At 42.2% G+C, this 20,852-nt stretch overlaps 1 protein-coding gene across 2 annotated transcripts in view; it reads right to left on the bottom strand.

The window, feature by feature from the left end:
* Positions 1–20,361, bottom strand: part of TOP1 (DNA topoisomerase I) — a 69,593-nt gene extending 49,232 nt beyond the window's left edge. For both annotated transcript variants that reach the window (XM_013947148.2, XM_067307913.1), the window contains exons 1-2: positions 20,210–20,361; positions 19,603–19,627 (exon numbers count right to left, since the gene is read on the bottom strand). In XM_013947148.2, the coding sequence (XP_013802602.1) occupies positions 19,603–19,627; positions 20,210–20,242 (58 nt within the window). In that variant the 5' untranslated portion in view covers positions 20,243–20,361. The remainder of the gene's footprint in view (positions 1–19,602; positions 19,628–20,209) is intronic.
* Between the last annotated feature and the right edge of the window lie 491 nt (positions 20,362–20,852).

Raw genomic sequence — 20,852 nt, 5'->3', positions numbered from 1 at the left:
CTCAGAATTACTTTTCAGGGTCAGCAAAAAGGTCCAAACAGATAGAAAAGTGGAAAGTTAGACAATTGTAGCAGCCAGTGGCCCATTACAAAGCCAGCTTTGCCCGCACCTGAATATCGCAACCAGATCCAAAATGCAAAATGTAAAAGCAATGAATAGCAACAAGCTTGAGCTTCATTATCTCTTTTGTTTCAAAAGCCTTGCACTCATTACAAACAAATCTGTATTCTAAGTTGCTACCAGACATATAATACAGGACAAACAGGGAGTCTGGAGGACTTACGGACATATAAAATTATGTTGCCAGAGGAACACCCAACAGAGAATCAGCTTTGAAAAAATATTTTTTTGCATAAAGTGGTAGCTAAAGGCAGGTTTCCCCTGTGGGTTTCCTTTAAATCCACTAACACTGAACAACTACCAGAGCATCTAATCCCACCCTTCTCCAAATTCACATCACAGTTTCCTCCCTATTGTGTGAAATGCAGGTAACATAGCAGATGTAAGCTAGGAGAAGCAGGCTCAGTGAGAAAGACTGGACCAGTCTAGCATCCAGGAGCATAAGAGTAGTTGAAAATTATGAAAGAAGGTAAAATTTAAGGGGATTCAGATGGATAACGCAAGAGAGACCTATCTTGTTTTCAGAGTTAGAAAGCAACAAACCTTTAGCACAGACCCAAGGTTTAGCACAGAATCTGTCGCACAGCACTTGTCTGACACACTCGTCTCAATAAAAGACAACGGGAGACATTACGCCCTGGAAGCAAAGACAACAGGAACTGCTGCCCAGGGTCACTCAAGGCACTCGCAAGCAAGAACCAGAGGCACTCCTGCCTCCGCTTGCCTTCTGCCCTGGTTCTTCTGAAGGGCTCTCCACAGCACAGCAATTGCAACATTTACAGTCCTGTTTAGACTTCGGAGCAATCAGTCAACTGCATGAGATAACATATCCCTTACTTCAACATAATCCAAAGCAAAATGGCTCAGTTAACCCTTATTTTTCTGGTTCATAGAAGCCCTTTTCCTTCACAGTTCTTGCCGAGCAATTCGAGCTGCGGAAGTTTTGGGACAACAGATTGCTTTTCAACCCTCTCCTTCTCATGAAGGATGTGCAAGGCCACATGGCCCAAAACACTCACTTTCTGTCAGCAGCTGAGTGCAGTTACATCAGAGGCTTTCTTCTGCTCTCCATGTTAGCTGTTCCACAGCCTCCTGGAGAAACAGGCATAGCTTCTCTTGAGACAAATCTCTGCAGTTCCTTCACACCTCAGCAAATCCCAGCTTAGAGGTGCAGTGACTGTTCTCCTGTCTGCATCACGTCACGAACAGGTGGGCTGAATCATCTGCTAGAGGGTTTTGACAAAGAAGTGCCTGGGGAACAGCTCAGAGTCACTTCAGGAGACTGGGTCAAGAGCAAAGAAAATCTTTTGGTGCAATCTGTGACACATTCACACTGCAGAGAACTTCGTGTACTGTATTCCACGCGTAGCCTGAGTCACTGCCCCTAACAGAAGGTTCTTCCGCCTCCAACTGCTCTTTATACTGTCATTAGAAAGGCGTGAACAACATAATTTGTGATACGAAGTCAACAGCTGCTTACTGCACACTGTCAAACTTCCATGACAGGTGAACCAGGAAAAAGGACCAAGAAACAACTATAACTCCTAGTCCTGAGAGATCATAATGGAAACTTCAGCTGTATTAGAAAAATAAGGAGGTTGATAGGATTTGGGGCCATAAGAAGAATAAAAGTTTCAGTTCTAAAAAGTGCATTAGCCAGCAGAACTGCTCTGTTGTCAGGAATATTACACTGCAATGGTGTCAATGAGAAAAATATTTTCACTTGCAGGCTATGCACTAAGTTCTTGTAAATCACTAGCATTTTTGGATTCACTAAAAAGAAGTTGGTAAAGATTCCCTGAAATCCTGACACTGCCCCACTGCAAGAGTGATGTCTCAACAGTAGCTCAAACAGAGCCAGTATTCAAACCAACAGCACACAAGGACAGGCCTGGTATGTTTGGCTATACTGGGTCTGACCCAGAACAAGGGCTCCCCTAAGGAAAAATTTCACAGAAGATCAAAAAAAGCAGTCGCATCGAAATGCTTCCCCAACTGCAGTCAATGACTAAGACTCCTGTCAACAGTCAGGATCTCGCACGCAGTTTATGCACATGGGAGTAGTATGAGCTGTGTTTAGTGTCCTCAGAGGAGACACGCTAATGCCATTTGTTCAAAATCTTTTATTAACCATCCCTTCACAACATAAGGCAGCTTTGGACAGTGCTCATCTCCTGCTTGCTGCAGTCAGAGAAGGCCTGAGGTGACAGCATGCTTGGGAACAACACGTGGTCTCTGTAGTCCTCATTATCACAGCATAAATTGAGTCTACAAGGCAGAACATATTTGGTACAGTCTTGAAATCACCTCTGCCAAACTGTACCACTGTTTCAAGTCCTCAAGTCAAATGTTTCTGCTGCTTGTTTAGTATCATGCATACTAAACTACACTGATGGGGGAAGAGTGGCCAAAGTTTTAGACAAAGTTGTATTATTTTAATCACACAATTTGGTTCTTCACTGTAGAAGCAGCTCTGATTCCAACTTTTTTTTTTCCTTCTGCGTACAGCCTTTTTCATTCCAAATATTTTTTCATCTACAATCATTTATTTCAAGTATGTGGGCGCACCGGACAGATACAGACTGATTTCACCTCCTTTCATGTGGCTGACAAATTATGCGACCACTCATCCAAGCTAGGCTCATTTCAGCAGTTGTTTGCAAATGTCTTACCACCAGAGACAGCTTTGCCCCAACCTACTCCCAAGGTGAGGGAAGAAATGCAATTCCCACCCCCTTACAGAGACATTGTTGCATGTAATATACAAGAAGATACTTTATTCCAGCCAAAACACACAAGTAACCAAAAGGTAAAGGTTTAAGGGCAGTTGAGACTTCTGCACTTCCTGGACTACTCATGACTCTTCTGAAAGAGAATGTAGAAAGAAGCATCTCCTTTGCAGTGGCGTAGGTCTTGTCAGCTTTAACAGTATATTTTAAAATGCACAATGCTACAATTGCAATACTTAAATGGCTAATAGGTACAGCTCCTAGATAAGGTGCACCAATTCCTCTAAAAGTCCTCAATTTAAAGCAGCAGGCAGGAAATGGTACTTTAAGTCACTGATTTTAATCTTGTTATGCATCTGTAATCTGTTTATTTTGTTAAATCCAGGTCAAGTCTCACTAGCTGGCAACTATTAAATCACACTGATACAGATAATTGAATGCAAAGTGTAACCTGTTTGCTGTTAGGCAGGCTAATGTGCTGCGCTTACCTGAATATGCATAATAAAATTCTAACTTCTTAAATTAAGAAAAGCTCTAGCCAGTACATTACCTTTAAAAAACCCAAAATCCTATTGTTTTGCATCTCTGGATGGAAATCAGAATCCTATCAAATACACAAGCCAAGGTTGTCAGATTCCCTCCAGATCCAAAACTCACATCTCCCTCAATTGAGACTTATGAAGGGAAGAAGCAAATTTTCCTAGTTTGTTTCATAACTAAAGTCTATCAAAAAAGGAAGGATCCTTGGAAAGGAAACTGAACCAATTGCTTCTGGTTACCTTGCCCCTTACCAATTTTAAAGGTAGCAGATCCCATCCTTTCTTTATCTATGCAGAAATAACTAAGTGTGAAAATTAGCTATTCCTCCCCTTTCCAGCTTTCAGTTGGCTTCTCTATCATATGCCCTAAATGAGCTGCTTAAACTGAAGAGAATATACTGCAGGTGTGAAGAGTCATCAAAGCTGGGTTATCACTGCACTTCAAGTGCTTAAGTAATGACTTCTATCATATCAGAGGTTTTACTTTATGACTATGGCAACATGACCATGCTCCTTACTTTTTCATTTTTTCCTGAATATGAAGCCTAACATTATATAAATATTTTTATAAGAGGTTGGTTGATGAGAGGGTTAGAAACATGCTCCTTTACCTAAGAGCACTACAGAAGCAACTCTATGGATTCAAGAATCTTGTTATTCCTCTTTAATACAATCCAAAATGAAAAATTGAATAATATAGCTCCAAACGAAAAGTTAAAAAATATTTTTTTCTACCTACTAATTTCATGGCAGGAATTGGCAAGGGAAACAAGACGAACACCTAACAATCTTTAAAATCTGATAATTTATTCCTGCATGATTCAACTACAAGGCTAGGAAAAGCAACCCTTTAACAGCTTCTTGGCTGCCAGTTTTATTACATTAAGACAGATTTTTTTTAAGTTTATTATTCTTCCTATAAGAGTCAAAATTAAGTACATTCATATATTAAAATTTAATATGAATTTTACATTGAGGAGTAACACCATCCTAAAAGCCACAGTCACTATTGCTGATTTAGTTGGTTTGTTCCAATGCAAATAGGCTAGAGCAGCATTCGTGCATTTTTCTCCTATCTTTTCTTGCCAATGCATTTCAAGCCTGAGCTAGACAACACCACTTTTGGGGGTGAAAGCGCTGTCCAGGTTCCCAGTAGCAGGAAGACAATGCTCAAACCCTTCACAGTAAATTCTGCTTTATCCAAAACAGCAGAGAAGTCTTTGTCAACAGCCCCAGGGATTTCCAAATTTCCAATATCTGGATACACTCAACTTGTTTAAGAATGGCATAACTGAAATGCATGTAAAGTTTTAAAGTGTACCATTTATTTTTGAACTTGTATCTGTTTTACAGTTAGCAGCTATCTTCCTGTAGTCCAGTCCGCAGCAGACCAGAAAACCTCTCCATTTTTCCTGTGATCATGACTGATCTGTGATCAGCTTTACTTGATGCAATATCACTGCCCTTTTAGATCTCATAGTAATACTGGAGTCTTAAGCTTTAATTAATGCTACCACCATATAGTAATAAAAGCTTCTGAGAAAGCACATGATGAGTAGCCCTAGTACCATAAGAATGAATGCATATAATTTATTCAGAGAATCAGTAAATGAGATGAGATGCTTAACTTCACATTCCATTCCCCAAATTAACAAGTTCAATGAACAGATCAAGATCCCCTTGGAGGAAAGGAATAATAAAATCAAAAATTAAATGATAACCAATCATAAATGTAACTTGTCACTTCTAGTGACCTTGTATTTTTAAAAACCCCAAATTGGAGACAAGACTAAGTTAAACCTTAAAATATGAAATAATTCAGTAGTCTCTGCTCAAGAACATGATCTATGACCAGAATAGTCCAACACTGATGCAGGTTTTCACAAGAGAAGACTTCTTTTTTTTTAAAGTAACAGTTACCTTGAGATAAAAATATAAAACAAGCCACTTTTTGCCACTACATTCACTGTAAAAACTACTGCAATCTTGTCTGTTAGCATTTTACAGCAAGACAGCTACCCTGATATAAAAACTGCACTTTTTACAGTGAGGGCAATAGTCACAGTCAAATAAAGCAAGGAGACAGAATTTGCTAACACCAAGCTGTAAGAGTTCATCAAGTTCTCAGAAAAAGATAAGCCCACTACAGCGAAAAGAAAAAGTGTGCACTTAACATTAAGTCAGTCTGCAGTTGTTCCATCAAGGAATGCTTTAGAAGTTGCTTTATGAACTATATACATATCTGACATATAAAACTAATTTTGGTAATGATTAAATGCAAGACAAAACAGCAGTGGCCAACAGGGAGGAAACATCATCCAACTCCCACTATACAACGATCCTTGACAACCTGTTTCTGTACTGATACCCTTTAGGAGTACCAGTCTGCCTTAAGTAATTTGATCTGAATTTAGTTCTCCATGTTATGTAAAAAAAATTCCTATCATAGGGTTTAGGAAATCACATGCCAGTAGTTAAAAAGACAGTACAAACACTGCCTAATAGTGTACTATTCTTAAGATTGGGTGGGGAGAGGGGTTAAAAAGTTAAGAAATAGCTTAAGTGATGAAGAACCGAGCAAATGTCACTGACCAAGTTCAATTTCCTGACCAAACCACACTGACTTCAGAGCATAGAAATAAAAAGCCTATGAGATACCTAGAAATGCTACAAATTCTCATTCATTTTTAAGATTTCAAACAGTTCAGGAGTGCTTAGAGGAAAGCCCTTGTGAATACTGGATCTCTTCCAGAACGAAAGCTAGCAGAAAACTTACCTTCCCAGTCTTCAAAGACATTGAAAAAAAATCCTCACACACATTATACTTGTTTGTGGTCCACACAAAACTAAATTTTGTAATACTTTTTGCTGTATTGGGAAAGAACAACTGAAGTGAAGACTTTTTGACTGTATCCTCCAATTAAGTTAACTGCCAAAGACAAACTTCACAACTCTGAGATTAAACTGTTAATAAACACAAAAAGGCACTATGAAATCTCAGTTCAGGAAAAAAAAGCATATTTATTTCGGTTCCATTCAAAAAGTAAATATTTGCCATGTGCAAGTTAGCAGACTTCTTCCCCAGGACATCTTCACAAAAACGAAACTCAAACTTGCTGCCCTCCCAAATCACAAACACATCAGTGTTATGCAAAGAGGACTGCTTGAACCACATGATAACAAGTTCCCTTTGCATTTTAAATCTTGTCACCTTGGATTAGAGCATGAGGCTCCTGAGCTGGGGGGGGGGGGGGTGCGGGAAGAGATGGACATTTACAAAATGTGGGGAGAAGGGAAACATAGGAACTTAATTTAACAAATGAGGTTCGCATCTGTTTTGAGCACTCTTTCATTATCTTAGGAAATACAGCTAGAGGGGACTCATTTCACCAAACAATATTCCACAGCTTCTCTATAAAGGAATCTATTTAAAACACACTCTTACAGAACTTCAGTGCACCAAGACCTTGTAAACCTCCTCCTGATCTTTCAGAAATGCACGTGGCCAGGGCATTAGCCTCTTTTCTCATTTTAACCAAGTGCACATATGAGTTATGGGCAAAGCCCAAGAACAGATCAATTCCTGAAAGATCCAAGCCACCTTCTGAACTAGCCATCCCTACTGCCAACACCAGATGTAGGCAGTTTGCCAAACTGCACATGGAACAGATCCAGACGGCACGCAAAGACAGCACCAGCAGCTCTGAGCAAAAATCTATCAGATTCCCGAAAGTCAAACATTGAACTGGATGAGTGCTGTAAGAGTTGCCTGCTCACGAATGCAGAGAAAGACAGAACGCTTTAACTCAGGCCACGGTTCAACAACACATTCACTTTTTTTCTCTTCACAGATGGGTTCCCACTCCAGCAATGAGGGGCAGGAGTACCACAAGCTAATGGGACAAAAGCCTCAACAAGAGGGCTGGGGAGGGAAGGGGGCAGACACATGAGACAGGGAAGGCAAGGGCTGGGAGAAGTTTCAGACTGACAGCTTTACACTTTTATTTATGAAAGAAGAAACTGATGGACTGTTATCAAGTGCTTCCATCTTTTGCATACTATTCAATTTAAGAATTAAATTACTGGGATAGCCAGCTTATCGCTAACTGCCCTGTCTCCATCCACCACAAGAGAAGCCACAGTCTGGTCAATCAAACCACACCGCGCTGGGCTCTCCCAAGACCAGACACTGTCAACAAAAGATGCCAAGCGTATAGCATCAAGTGAGCTCTGAGCCATATCTTGACTTTACATCTAGACAGTTAGTATAGTTTAAAACCTGGAGATTAGTTTGCTTTAGATACAGGTGATGCTGAACAAGCCCATTTGATCATAAAAGAAAAATGTTAATTGTTTATGACAGCTATCAACTCCAGGAAAAAAAAAAAAAAAAACATTTTGAATTAGGAGACTAACTACTCATAAAAACAAGTATTTTAAGGACAGCTTGGTTATGCTTCCTTAATAAAATGCAGGCAACATACAGCTATAATATGATGACTCAGACAAGATACTAGCTCCTCAGAAAAGCTTCCTGGTTTTGGAGCAGGAAGAACACAGGAGGACATAAGAAATCAAAAGTGAAAAAGACTCTTGAAAATGCATGTAATCCACATTCATTAGCAAAGATATTCTGGACAGCTGAAGCAAAATTTCAATCTGCTGGAGCAAGACAAAATAACCCAGGCACCTAATGAGCTCCAGTATGACAGCTTGCAAGTATCAGAACTAAGAGCAGCAATATCCCGACTCCGATTCATGCCTGTGTTTCTTTGCTGCAAAAGATAGAACAAGATGACGTCCACAACAGGATTGTGCAGTCCTGCAGAAGTATCAAAGTCACTTTTGTTAAAACCTGTCCATCTCTTGCATTGAGTTTGTAGTTACATGAACCTATTACCTCTCGATTAGGCAATTTACACTTGTGCACTGGAAAAGAATTTGCACCTTCTTCAACTGCCAGACAGCACTCAAGTCTTTTTGCCCTCTATCCCTAATGTGTACTGGTACCAAACTAAAGGAACCTAATCTTCAGTCAAAACCAGTGCTAAAAACTATGCACTAGAGGGGAAACACCAATAAGGAAAGCTTCCTCTGATCCCTACATAAGGGGGTTTACTGTTCACAAGAAGTGTTACGATAGACCTAACACATTTTAATAGCATCAGTGACATTCTCAGTCCTCAGAAGAGGAGCAGGCAGCTTTTTAGTCCCCATCTGGTGGTCATTAACTCTAGAGTACAAACCTCAGAGTACATCATTAGTACTGCTCTATGCCTCCATTTTGTACATGCTGCTTGTGTTGTAATGAATCATACCCTCACATGGATCTTTCCAAAGAGCTCCTGCCTCCAGTTTCCCAAAAGGCCGGATTAAAATGGAGAGTGCTCGTCTAACTTGTAAGTGTACCTTCTTAGGCAAGTTAAAACTGGTACCTGCCCATCCCAGCTGTTTTATCTCTCCAATAATTGATCTTACTCATATGCTTGCTAGGATTCTCAAACTGGTAGAAGACATAATATACTGCTGATGCTCTTCCTATTGCTCAAGGCACAGTTAGGAGACACTCAAACCGAAGTGGCACATATGGTGCAAGAGACTAGTCTGAAAAATACTTGACACCAGACCCCAGTACACAGACCAGGAAGCTGCTGCTCCATACAACAAATCCAGCAGTTCCACTAATTGAAAAATCCATCATGCAGCATTTTAGTATTTGTGAGATGAATTAGTACCACAGAAAAAGAGCAGGGTTCAGCTCCTGAGATGAGTACTTCATTTAAGGAAAAAAGTACAACATAAGCTAAAACTACACCAGCTTTTTTCTTTGTACTGGCCTGCCCTAAGCATCTCAGTTCCCAACTGGAGAGAAAATTAAGAATTGAAAATAAAAGTCCGACTTGGAATTGGACCTTAGTCCTAGCCAGACAGCTTTATATCTATTTCTGTGCTGGAAGAAGTCACTTCCTCCCACTCTGTTCTTGTTCTCTACCTCTGAGAAGAGCTTAATACTCCCATCTCCCACTGTGTTGCCTATTTAGACAGTACGGCCTTTGGGCAGGATAACAACGTATAGCATAAAGGACCCTAATCCCAAGCATAGCATCCAGATGTAACAGAATGTCCCTCCCCTGTGCTTCCTGCCCTCGGCTTCAAAAGATCTCTCTCCATATTCAAACCTTCATCTTCCCATGGGCTGTCAGGCACACAAAGCAATACAGACTACGCTGACAGCTGGCAAGACAAAACCAGAACATGGAATAAGGAATTGCCAACTCACTTAACTACTAATCTTTCCAAGGACAGAAAGAGCTCACCTCTGACTCACATCTACTAGAAAACAGATCAAGGAACATAGCACTCATATCTGATTATCAGGTGTCCAAACCATCTCAGGTCACAACCTATGCGACAGGTATCCCCTGCCACCATTTGTACCTTTCTCCTCATAAAACTCTGCATGGAAACCACAAAAATAGAAGCCTCTCTGTTACGCTGTCCAAACTTCAGTAACCTCTGCACTTCAGTTGTAACACCACAACATGTTTCTCAACTATATCTCCCAATACCTAAAAATCCACAGTACACACTTACTAAAGATTAACTTACTACATTTCAGAGGAATAAACAAGAGTGCCCACTGTTTCCTCACACCCTCCCCAAGGCTTTTTTAGACCACCTCAAACCATCTCTCTAAAACAAGAAACTGCAACCTCAGAGGAAGATGAGCAGCTGTTTTGACAAGTCTGGCCCCTGTTCAAATATTGCAATATAAGACTTGAGCAGTAGTGCACTGCCATCAATAAAAAGTTCAACTAAAGCACATCACCCTGGCCCTGAAATACAGGTCATCTTTCCCATGTTATGTACAAAGGAAAAAATTAATAAGTTGCCATTCAAATCAGAATGAAATCAAATGATCTTCTATCTTTCAACAGAAGAAAAGCTGCAAATAAAGGAAGAAAATGGGCTCTTGATAACACTCTGCAAGTTTAAATGCTCATGAGTCAGAAGCAGTGTTAGGCCAGAGTAAGTAACAAATGCCAGGACAAATTAAAAAGCTATCTAGGCTTAGGCATTGCTCCATTCCCATTATGTTCTGACTCTTTACCATGAAGCCGGGTCTCTGGTCTATGTCTACTAGAAAAATCTTTTAAAAATATGTGAAAATTATTCCATTTAGAGATTGCTGCACACTTCTTCCAGCTGCAAAATTACAGACACTTGGATAGACACAAGACAACATCCATATCCATGTAGTTTACACTGATTAGTTGAGAGGCCCAACATTTCAAAAGTTACAGAGCATTTGGAAAGCTCAGTCCAGAGCAGCCAGAAAAACAGTGCTCACGCCTTAGCCCAATGGGTTTTAGACAGGACAAGCTATAAGCAGTCTTACCCCTGCTGAATACGAGACCTCACATTTCATTTCTTCCTATCGTTTATTCCATAACTAACACTGCATAATTCTCTGCTAGTGAGGTCCCAGATGTTAGCTGCAAAAATTAGTAAGATGCTGAAAATCAACAATTAGGATTTTAGAACAAGCAGCAAGTAGTAAAAGGAAGGCACAAGATTTTTTTCTTACTCTATAAAAATTTTATAAAATAGTATTATAGGAAAGTAAGGGACATTTCAAAGAAGTAGAACTATGCCTCAGCTGAGGAGGTAAGAGCATTTCTCCCACAAATGAAGTTGTACTATCCGCTAAAATGCTATATGTCTACTTAGCACAACTGACAAAGCACACACACAGCCAGCATATCTTCACTAAACAGTAGAGCTTTAAGGGAGACAGACGTAGGACCTCACCAAAGGTGAGCTGTACAGACTGATCAAAACATTTTGGTGAAGCTGCGAAAAGACTCCAAGCTTTCCTGAGGCAGAAGTCAATCTCTCAGCCATGGAAAGATCCTTCTAACTACAGAATAATTCTGCTTCAATGCTGAATTCCATGAATGACCATCTGTCTTTAACAGACAACCATCTATGCGGGACATAATTACAAAGGAGCAAATCTACATTTTCCAGTGGGCACCATGAGCCTCAGTGCTCTGTGATACTCCTAGAGAAGCAAGATGTTCTCTCTGTAACACACCCTAAAAAACTCTCTTCTTGCTGATGAAGGTGTGTGAGGTAAAAAATACATACATGCACACCCACACACCTCACAACTGCACAGAAGCAATATGGTAACAGCTTGAAGATGCACAAATACATTCATGGTAGGGATAGTCAAAAACACTGTTAAAGAATCAAAAAAAAAAATCTACCAATAAGCAGCTTTGTGGAAAGCAACTCTGGGAACTAAGAGATTGACAGGATCCCTCTATTAAAACAACATTCCACAGTCCTGATGCATCCCCTCTTTACATTGCAACCATCCCAATTTCACAGATTACTCCCTTCAAACTTAAAGGGGGATTTATGTAGTTTAAATGGAGACAAAGATATGTTTTTTTCTTGAACACGTATTGTCTGCTGAGGCTGAATGACAAGTAACTACACTAACTTTCCTATTATGCCTCCGATATTTGAGCCTGCACTGCCCCCATCCCATCAAGATATGCATTTCAGATATTTTCCAACCCCTGACTCCAAAGATTTCTGAGGCAGGAGTAAAGCATGCTCAGTGCTGCCTTTCCTTGTGACTCCATGTTGGAAACTGGCCGTTTTCAAATTCACAGCAGTTTTCAGTACAGAATGTCTCTAAGCTGAACTACTACTGGGTCTGTCTTCTAGTGAAGCCATTGGGATTTCAGCAACAGTTATGAACAAAGGAAACTTCCACAGGGTCAAACAACAGTATGAAATGTAGTATTCATGTGGGCTGTTTGGCTATTTCTTCTTTTCCACACAGAAATGTGTTATTCTAGCAGTCATAGAAGCCAGGGGATGACAGAATACATCACTGCACCTTTGCAAGGAAACTCTAGCAAATTTATGAGAGGCAATACATACCCTAAGTGCTGTCCCTTCTCTGCTCATCTTTCCTCATTGCAGATCCCCCTCCACCTCTATCGTTAGTTGTTAATGGCCAAGGTCTCCTACTTCCCCAAGTGGATCAAATCTGGTGATCTCCACTGGTTTTGCTAGAGAATCTCCCAGAACATTGTTTATTGCAAGAACTGGCAAAAGTGTATTATATTTCGTATCATCCTTCCTGCTGACACTGCAGTACAGGAGGAGGTTTAACAAAAGACTTCTTTTATCTCAAAAAAGTTTGAGAATCACTGATGTTAAGTATGTGTTACAAAACAACAAGCTTTGGGAAGACCGACTGCAAGCTCAGTTCTTTCCACCTTCATTCTTGGATCTGGAGCTCTCACTTGTTCATCAGCTAAGTAGCTGTAGAAGAAAAACTTAGAATCCAAATCTCAATTTGAAAATACGCATGTATACTGACCCTTCTAAAGCCAACAGAAACTTCCAAGCATTCTTTATTGCTTGTGGGACAGAAGGACATAAGATTACCTTTTACCTCTTCTTTTACATCACCTCTTGAATGCCCTCTCACTGTGACACCAGTAGATGCTACTGCAACTTCACTCTTATTCTTTATGGTTATTATTTTTTTTAAAAAAACCCTAATATTTGAAATGAAAAAATTTCTAAGTATAAATCTGTTTAATCCACTGGAATTATTTAGTATTTATGTCAGCCAGTGCATTTTGAATGAATGCTGTGTTAAAGATGCTATAGCCTTGTGCATACTCGGAAACCAATACTGCAGCGTGTTCAGCTGAACTACTAAACAGCAGGAGCCATAGAGTAGAAAAGGCTCTCTCTGCTCTGCCCAGAACAGCACTTAAACACTGTATTAATTCAAATGTTAAACCAGTGACAGACAGTGGGAGCCACCAGAGGCACATGTGGTGGGAATTTTTAATAGGAGATCCCTAGAGTAGACAGTTAATACCAGAGTAAGGACAGCAGCAACTGGGAATACTGTTTAAAAGGAACCATTCTATTGTAGCTAACAACTTGTTTTTAAGTTGTGATTTCCTAGCCCTTTGTTTTGAAAAGCAGGTCAGCAACTAACTCACACACTGCTGAAACAACAGCAAGTCCGTATCCTTTCTCTTGTTCTCTTAACAGGAGAAAGCATTTTGAAATCTAGTGATGCTACCTATTTAAACGCTGACAGTGCTAAACAGCTCAGAGCTGATAGTCATGCCGGGAGAAGGCATGGATGGGCGTATTTGTCATATGCTGTCTCAGTCAAATGAAACAGCCCCAGAAAAGCAAGGTGATAAACACAAGTTTCTGCAGTGAATATTCTCTTTCAGATTTGGAAATCTAAGACACAAGCCTTTAAAAATGCAGGTAGCAGTGGAATATGTAATACTAAGTAATATTCCACTCCCATGATTTGGAGCATGAGGTTTTCTATAAAACTTGGGACAGTTTCTATAAAACTACCAGCCGCAAAGGAAATTCAATCTAATAAGCTAATAAATACTTCTGAATGACCACATGTCTTGCAAGGATTATCTGAAATTATATTAGCACAACCAGCTCAAGCAGAATTGAAAGAGGAACTATCCCATCTTGAAAAACTACAGAAAAAAATCTGCACTCATTTCTTATGTTAAATTATCCTTTTCATAAATAAAGTCACTGTATCATTAAAGTCCATCCCTTCAATCCAATAACAGAAAAACAGATAAACTGTCAGAGCTTTGCTGATTTTAGCAGACCTATGACAATTTACACCGCAAGTAAAGATCTGACAGAGTCTCTCTTTAATAGGGCAGTGACTTGTGCTATTTCAGCAGGTATTACTTTAACAGGAATTCAGTGAAATCATTAACAGAGGAATTTGAGTCAATGAGATGTTAAGTACTTGCTATAATTACATATTATTGCAGTTTCTGCTGACAGTGCAACTTAGGCGGTTGGAATTCAATGAACTATCCAACAAATATCTGAAGTCACCGTTGTAACTGAAATTAAATCTGAATTTGTGTTCGAATCCTTTAATGAACTGTGTGCCTTGTTTAAGCAAAGCCATGTAAAAATTCTCACTTTTGCATAAATATTGGTTCCACAGCTAAAACTATTTAAAGTTTTAGAAAGCAGCCCTGATAACAGGTTAATAAAAGATATCTCCTGACACTGTAGTTAAAGGGCGAACATCTTATGAAAATTTGCTAAAAGTAAGAAGTGTATGGGCCATTAGCCACCAAAACAGACCTTCAACCCTTTTAGGTAATTTTGCTGAGTTTTAACAAAAACAAAAGTGGCTGCAGCTAACAGAAATGCATTCAACTCCCCACTCCCACAAGACGCCCATTAAGTTTTAACCTGAATGCTGAATGTGTCAAAACAATTAACACAACAGACCTCAGTCTTTAGCAAAGCCATTCTGAGGCCACCCCTGGGCAAAAAACAAAAACATCTTATGTAGCACCTGATATTTAAGAGCCCCTTACCAACAATATTTTAATTCACTTTTCACAAGTTTTACCTAAACCTGTCATTTCTGAGACACTTCAGAAATGATCAGCTTGCTGCAGATTATTCTCATTTATAACAATTTGCAGACTCCTTTAGTAAAACTACACTGTTATATTCTGCACCCTCTGCACCAGATAGCTGTGAAGAAAGCATTGAAAACCAATGCTAGAACAAAATGAAGAAATTTTGCTGGAAGAGGGGTCTAATGTTAAATACTTTTAATAGCAGAGACAAGCAGACTTAAAAGGACCCAAGTATTGTTCTGAGTACAGGCTGTGGGCAGCACTTCTTACAATACAAGCTCATCCAACACCTCAGTTTGGAAGTGAAGGCAGGGAGCCATTCAAAGCCTGAGTTGGAAGGAATAGATCACATTCCTTAACATTCACATGTCCATGTATCACAAAAAGGGAAAGAAAAATTTCAGTGGAGATACCAATCTGTTTCTAAATACCATTAACTACCTGTTGTTTTTTGGATCCCCAGCCAAACATGTGACATTTTAAAGTACTGATGACATCATGCTCCCAGGGAACATGAAGTCAGTTTTGCCCTGACCTGTGCAAGATACAGAGCACAGGAGTTTGGCTTCAAGCTTCCTAACTTTATCTCTCTCTCTTTTTAAGTACAGTGGCTGTAACCTACAGCACCAAGGTATGCACAGAGCCCTACGTCAGAAGCAGCCCTGTTCTCAAAAAAACAAACCCTCCCCATCCAGAAGACACCAACTAAACAGAGGCAAGTGGAACAAATCTAGTCTTCAGCAGATTATTTCAAATCCATTAAGAAACTTTAAGGTTCTTTTTGTCTTGCTGCTTGTAAGTTTGTTAGTATTTAAATTCCCTCCTTTCTATTCACCCGCACCTTCCAAGTGCCCAGCTCTTTCACCGTAAATGAAACACAGACCTAACGCAAAACAGAAAACATGTGCTGAAATTCCGTAACTTGCAAGGCATTTGCTCAGCACTCTTGCTGAGCAAAGTAACTTAATTTCTCTCTCGCTCACTCCCCTTCACATCTTTGCCCTGATATACAAACCTGCCATATGAATGCACAAGACAACACAGAAGTCTGCCAGTTTCTGATAAGATACAGAAGCAAGAACAGCAATGACTTCCTCCCTCCCTCCCCCTCAAATATACTACTAAAGCAAGCCCCTCATTCCATCATGTTTGACTTCTGGAAGCTATTTCTAAGATGCTGGACAGCCACACTCACACTCGAACCCTGTTAATATATTGTAATGTTTACTACAGTGATATTGGCCTCAAATTGCATCTTAACATTATTGGTCAACTCAACCAGAGGGAAAACATCGGTTTGGGTGCTGACTTAACTTCTGTAAAATTCAGCACCGTTTTGTATAAAAAGTTCTGTTCATGGACTGATGAAGAGCCAACACATGCTGTTATACTGCAGGAATAGCACAAAAAGCATTTCACAGTTAGTGCAATTTAATAGCTTTGGACCAATTTTTATTATTTTGCAAACAAATTTTATTTTTTACCTGCTGCACTCTGCAAACACAATAAGAGAACTGAAAGTCAAGATAAATTCCTTTTAGTCTCAATACTGTTTGCTGTAGTAAGAGGTTGTTATAGTTGAACATCCAAACTTTACAGGCTAAACTAAACAGGATCCAAACAGGTTTTGCATCTGAAGTGATTTGCAACTTACTGAGGAGAAGATGGGGTGGGGGGGCCAGGGGAAGATTTCCTCCCTCAAAAGTTTGTAGTTGTAACTTAAAATTCACATCTGTTAAAAAGAGGCTATGCTTAATGACCAAGCTGTACTTGGAGATGACAGTTTTAGACTATCATTTCCCTTCTACAGTGCTGCAGATTGTGAGGATGAAACTTGAAAAAGGCTCATTGTTTCAGTACAATATTGTTCTCGGGATGGCTTGCAAAGAGCCACTGCTAGAACTAAACGTTGAAAAGTCTCTGCAGCGCATACTGCTACTAAAAATATAGTTAAGGTGGAAAAAAAAATACCTACTACGGCCAAATTAAACAGGAGGGAGTATCTGGATATTCAGAAGGAATGCAATTTACCCAAGTTGAAATTTGCCCAGACACTCTTGCCTAGAGTGATTTGGCTATTTAATGACAAGAAATAGCCAGGAACACATATTTACAATTGGCATCCTCTCTCATGTCTAATACTATCCTGCTACCAATGAAACTGGTGTCTAATCAGACCAAGAGTCCTAGCTACAACCAGGGTGCTCCTTGGTGACCTCCAATCATCTAACAGATCCACTCCCACCCACCTTACTTCAGTTGCAACATCTTGTGTGCTCAAAACCCAAGGCAGTATGCCCATTGACCTAGATATGAAAGATATTTGTAACAACAGGAAACTTCAAAGTGCTTAAGTTACTCTATCATTGATACAATTTCCAGAAGTAACCCAAAACACTCTTTATTAACAGAACTGTTTACTGCTGATACAATCAATGCCTAGAATTAGTCAGTACCAGCAACAAACCTTCCCTTCCCCCTAACGTAAAGGGAAAAGGCAGCCTAAAAGGAGACTTTGGCTCTATGGTAAGAGCTGTCTGACAATAACCAAAGTACAAACCAATTCTAAACATATGGATAAATTAATCTGAGATTCCTGCCATCCCCTCATCTTTGCCACTAAGTAGGATCAAAACAAGAATAAGAGCTAGAGCCCTCACCTATGCCTAAAAGAGAACTGATATTCTCAGATCAGTGTGTGACAGTTCTGACACAAAAGTGCAAGGTACTCCTGTGTAGAGGAAACAAGCCTGGAAAAAAAAAAAACACAAAACCAAACCTCAGAGCAAAGGGAGGTGACAGGTTTTCAGGAATATCAGTCTTGGTCACAAGGTCAGAGAGGACAGTGTCTACTCAGCATTATTTCCTTACAGAACTAACAGGGTTGCACACACCTTTCATCACTGAAGAGGATTTTGGATTTTAGGGGCCTCTGATCAGTCACAATGATGTTTCGCGACAGCCATAAAAATAAATACAACAGAAGGAAAAGAGTACCAATACCTATACTATGTTTGCTGTGTTTGATTCACCAGTAATGCACTTTTTAAAATAAGACATCTAGATGGAAATCTGTGTAAAGATTTCCTCCAACACATGGGAGAAGTCAAAATTAGAGGAGTTTTAAGTGCTGTATGCCTCAACCCTCATAAGAATAAAGCAGCATACACTCATAACGGAGAAGAAAAAACCCTCTTAACATGTTCACTAGCAGTTGGAATGGAATAGTCAAATATGCATCACTTCCCCATTTAAATCAGTAAGTAGCTGAAGCTTTCCAGGGGTTACTTTTCCCCAAATAGAAGTGACCCTTCGGCAAATATTTCCCAGCATAAGGCTACAAGTATTCAAATACATGCTTACATTTATGTTGTTTCAAGAATTCCTACTGCATTTTTGGGGAACTCTACTTCCTCCCTTTCTTCTGTTAAGAATTATTCATAGAGCTCTGCTGTAGCTTCGGAGTTGAAAGAAAAGTTCAAAAACTGTAGATTTGAAGCTGCATGCTCCTATTGCACACACACAATCACACCAATGAACGGATAGAGAGAGGAGCACACAAACATGGATCTTAAGTATTTACATGCAGTAGCTTGCAAAGCAATCAGGCACACACACATTGTGCAGAAAGGTGTGCTGAAAATCAGTGTTGCTGTAATGATGCCTTCAGCCAAGCTAGGGTATCTTCTCTTCAACCCTTTTTGTCATCTACCATCTCACTAGTTAGGGGACAGCTCTGAGCTCCTCAGACAACCCCACCAGTATGACAAAAACACATGCATGCAAAGGTAGGTTTTTACCTCCTCTTCCACTCCCCACCCTCCCAAAATCTGCCAGGCTGGGGAGAAAACAATTTGCCTCCTAGAAAAATGCATCAACACTCAAAAAAAGCCGGTAGCCACTAGGCATCTTAAAAAACATAATTATATATACATACAGACAACATATGTGTAAAAAAAATAATAGAGCTCCTATAACCTTTTCAACCAAAATGAACAGTCAACTTGCAAACTTTCTGAAGTGATGCTGTCTACCGTTCTGGAATTGTCTACACTGCCTTTTATTTTAATGTGGGCTTTTTTTTTTTTTTAATTAAAACGCCCCACCCAAAAAGGTAAAGTTACATCAATTAAACAGCAAGGAAAGAAATAAGAGTGATCTTAAAATGGATGCAGCAGAGTCTTTTAAAGAGCAACATGTTGCAATCACCTTTCATTTTAGGGGAAGGGAGGGATTCCCTGAAAGGAACAGAGCAGGGCAGCAGTGGGGGGAGGGAGGCTGCGATAAAAACCAGCTCGGGGATTTAATTTAGCTAAAAACTTTGCTTTTCTGCCTGCTAAGAAGGGGCCGTGGGCCGGGGATCGGTGCCCGGCTCCTCTGCGGGAGGCTCCTTCTCGGCAGCTCAGGGAGGAGGAGAAGCAGAGAAAGGCACACACAGCAGAGAGGAGAAAAAGAAAATGGCGCAGAGACTAAGTCCCGACCATCGACAAGGCGACTTTCCAGGGAGGAATCGGGGCCCAAGGGGGACCCCGGGAGGGCCGATGGGCGCGGATCGGGGGCCTCCGCAGCCCCCTCTCGGGGAAGAGGGGGCCGGGGGGGGCCGGGGCCCCCGGCAAAGGGGCGCTCGGGGCGGCTCGATGGGAACAATGGGGCCGGTGAGCGAGGAGCCGGGACTTAGTCTCTGGGACGCCATGTCTGCGCGCGGCCGGCGGGCGCCGCGGCCTCACTCACCGTTCGCTCGGAAATCCGCCTCGATCTGCGGGAGAGGGGAGACAGGGAGACACACCGTGAAAACGCCGTCCCGGCACGGGGGGGATTCTCCTCCTAAGGGGGGGGGGGCACGCTGGGGTTTCTCTCCCCCCCTCCTCCTCCACCCGCTCAATTCTCATTTTTTAGGAAAAATTAAATAACAAATGAGAAATAACCAGCCCGCCGCACAAGTGCCCTCCGTGGCGGCCGGGAGGAAGCTGCCCCCGGCCCCCGCAGAGCTCCGGGTGCCCCCCCCCCCCCGCTGACCCCCTCCCCTCGGCCCGGGCAGGGGTCGCACACGGGTCCCTTCCCCCACCCAGCTCCAGCTCCGCCCGGGCGCAAACCCGCCGCGGGGGTCGGGCGATGGGGCGCCCCGCCACGGCGGGGGCAGGCCGGCTTGACAGGGCTCTCCGCGGGGTGCCGCTCGCGGAGGGGCAGGCCGGGGCGGCACGAGGGCAACGCCGTCCCGCTGAGGGCGAGGGGGGCTGCGGCCGGGCCCGCGGGGGGCGACCCTGAGGGGAGCGAAGGGCCCCGCGGCCGGGCGCCCCCGGGGAGCGCGGCTCCCCGCCGGGGCGGAGGGGGCTCTCACCTGGGAATCGTTGTGCAGATGGTCGCCGCTCATGCCGGAAGGCGCCGGAGGCCTAGCGGAGCGGAGCGGAGAGGAGAGCCGAGCAGCCGGGGAAGCGCGGAGCCGAAACGCGACGGAGAGCGCAGCCTCCTGGCTCCGCAGCCGGTTGTGTAACAGACTAAGTCCCGATTTCCGCGCACTGCGCAGGCGCACCGCCTTTTAACCGCGGGGCGTGGCCGCCGGAATGTTAGGGGGAACGTTGGGCGGGGAGCCGGGAAACGGCTGTTCGGTCACTTGCACCCGAGCCACGCCCCCCGCGCGCCGGGCGCCGGTTATATTTGCATGCGGACCACGCCCCCTCCCTTGCCACTTCCCTCTGAACGCAGCCGACCAGCCACCCCCCTCCCGCGCGCCTGGAGCCGGGTCTCTTTTTACATATCCGGTCCCGCCTCTTCCTCCCACTCCTCCAATCGCGCGGCGAAAAGGGGGTTTAATTTGCATATCAGGCCCCGCCCCGCTCCCCCCCCACACACTATTGAAGGAACCCAGCGCATTGTGTAAGGGACCGGTTCCCAACTGGGCGCGGAATGCGCGTGCGCCCCATGGCACCCTGCGGGCAGGGGCGCTCTATTTGCATACGACGCCCCGCCCCTCGTGGCGCAGG

The sequence above is a fragment of the Apteryx mantelli genome, chromosome 18 (genome assembly GCF_036417845.1).
Source record: "Apteryx mantelli isolate bAptMan1 chromosome 18, bAptMan1.hap1, whole genome shotgun sequence".
NCBI classification, from domain to species: domain Eukaryota; kingdom Metazoa; phylum Chordata; class Aves; order Apterygiformes; family Apterygidae; genus Apteryx; species Apteryx mantelli.
This window is presented reverse-complemented; position numbering and strand designations above follow the sequence as displayed.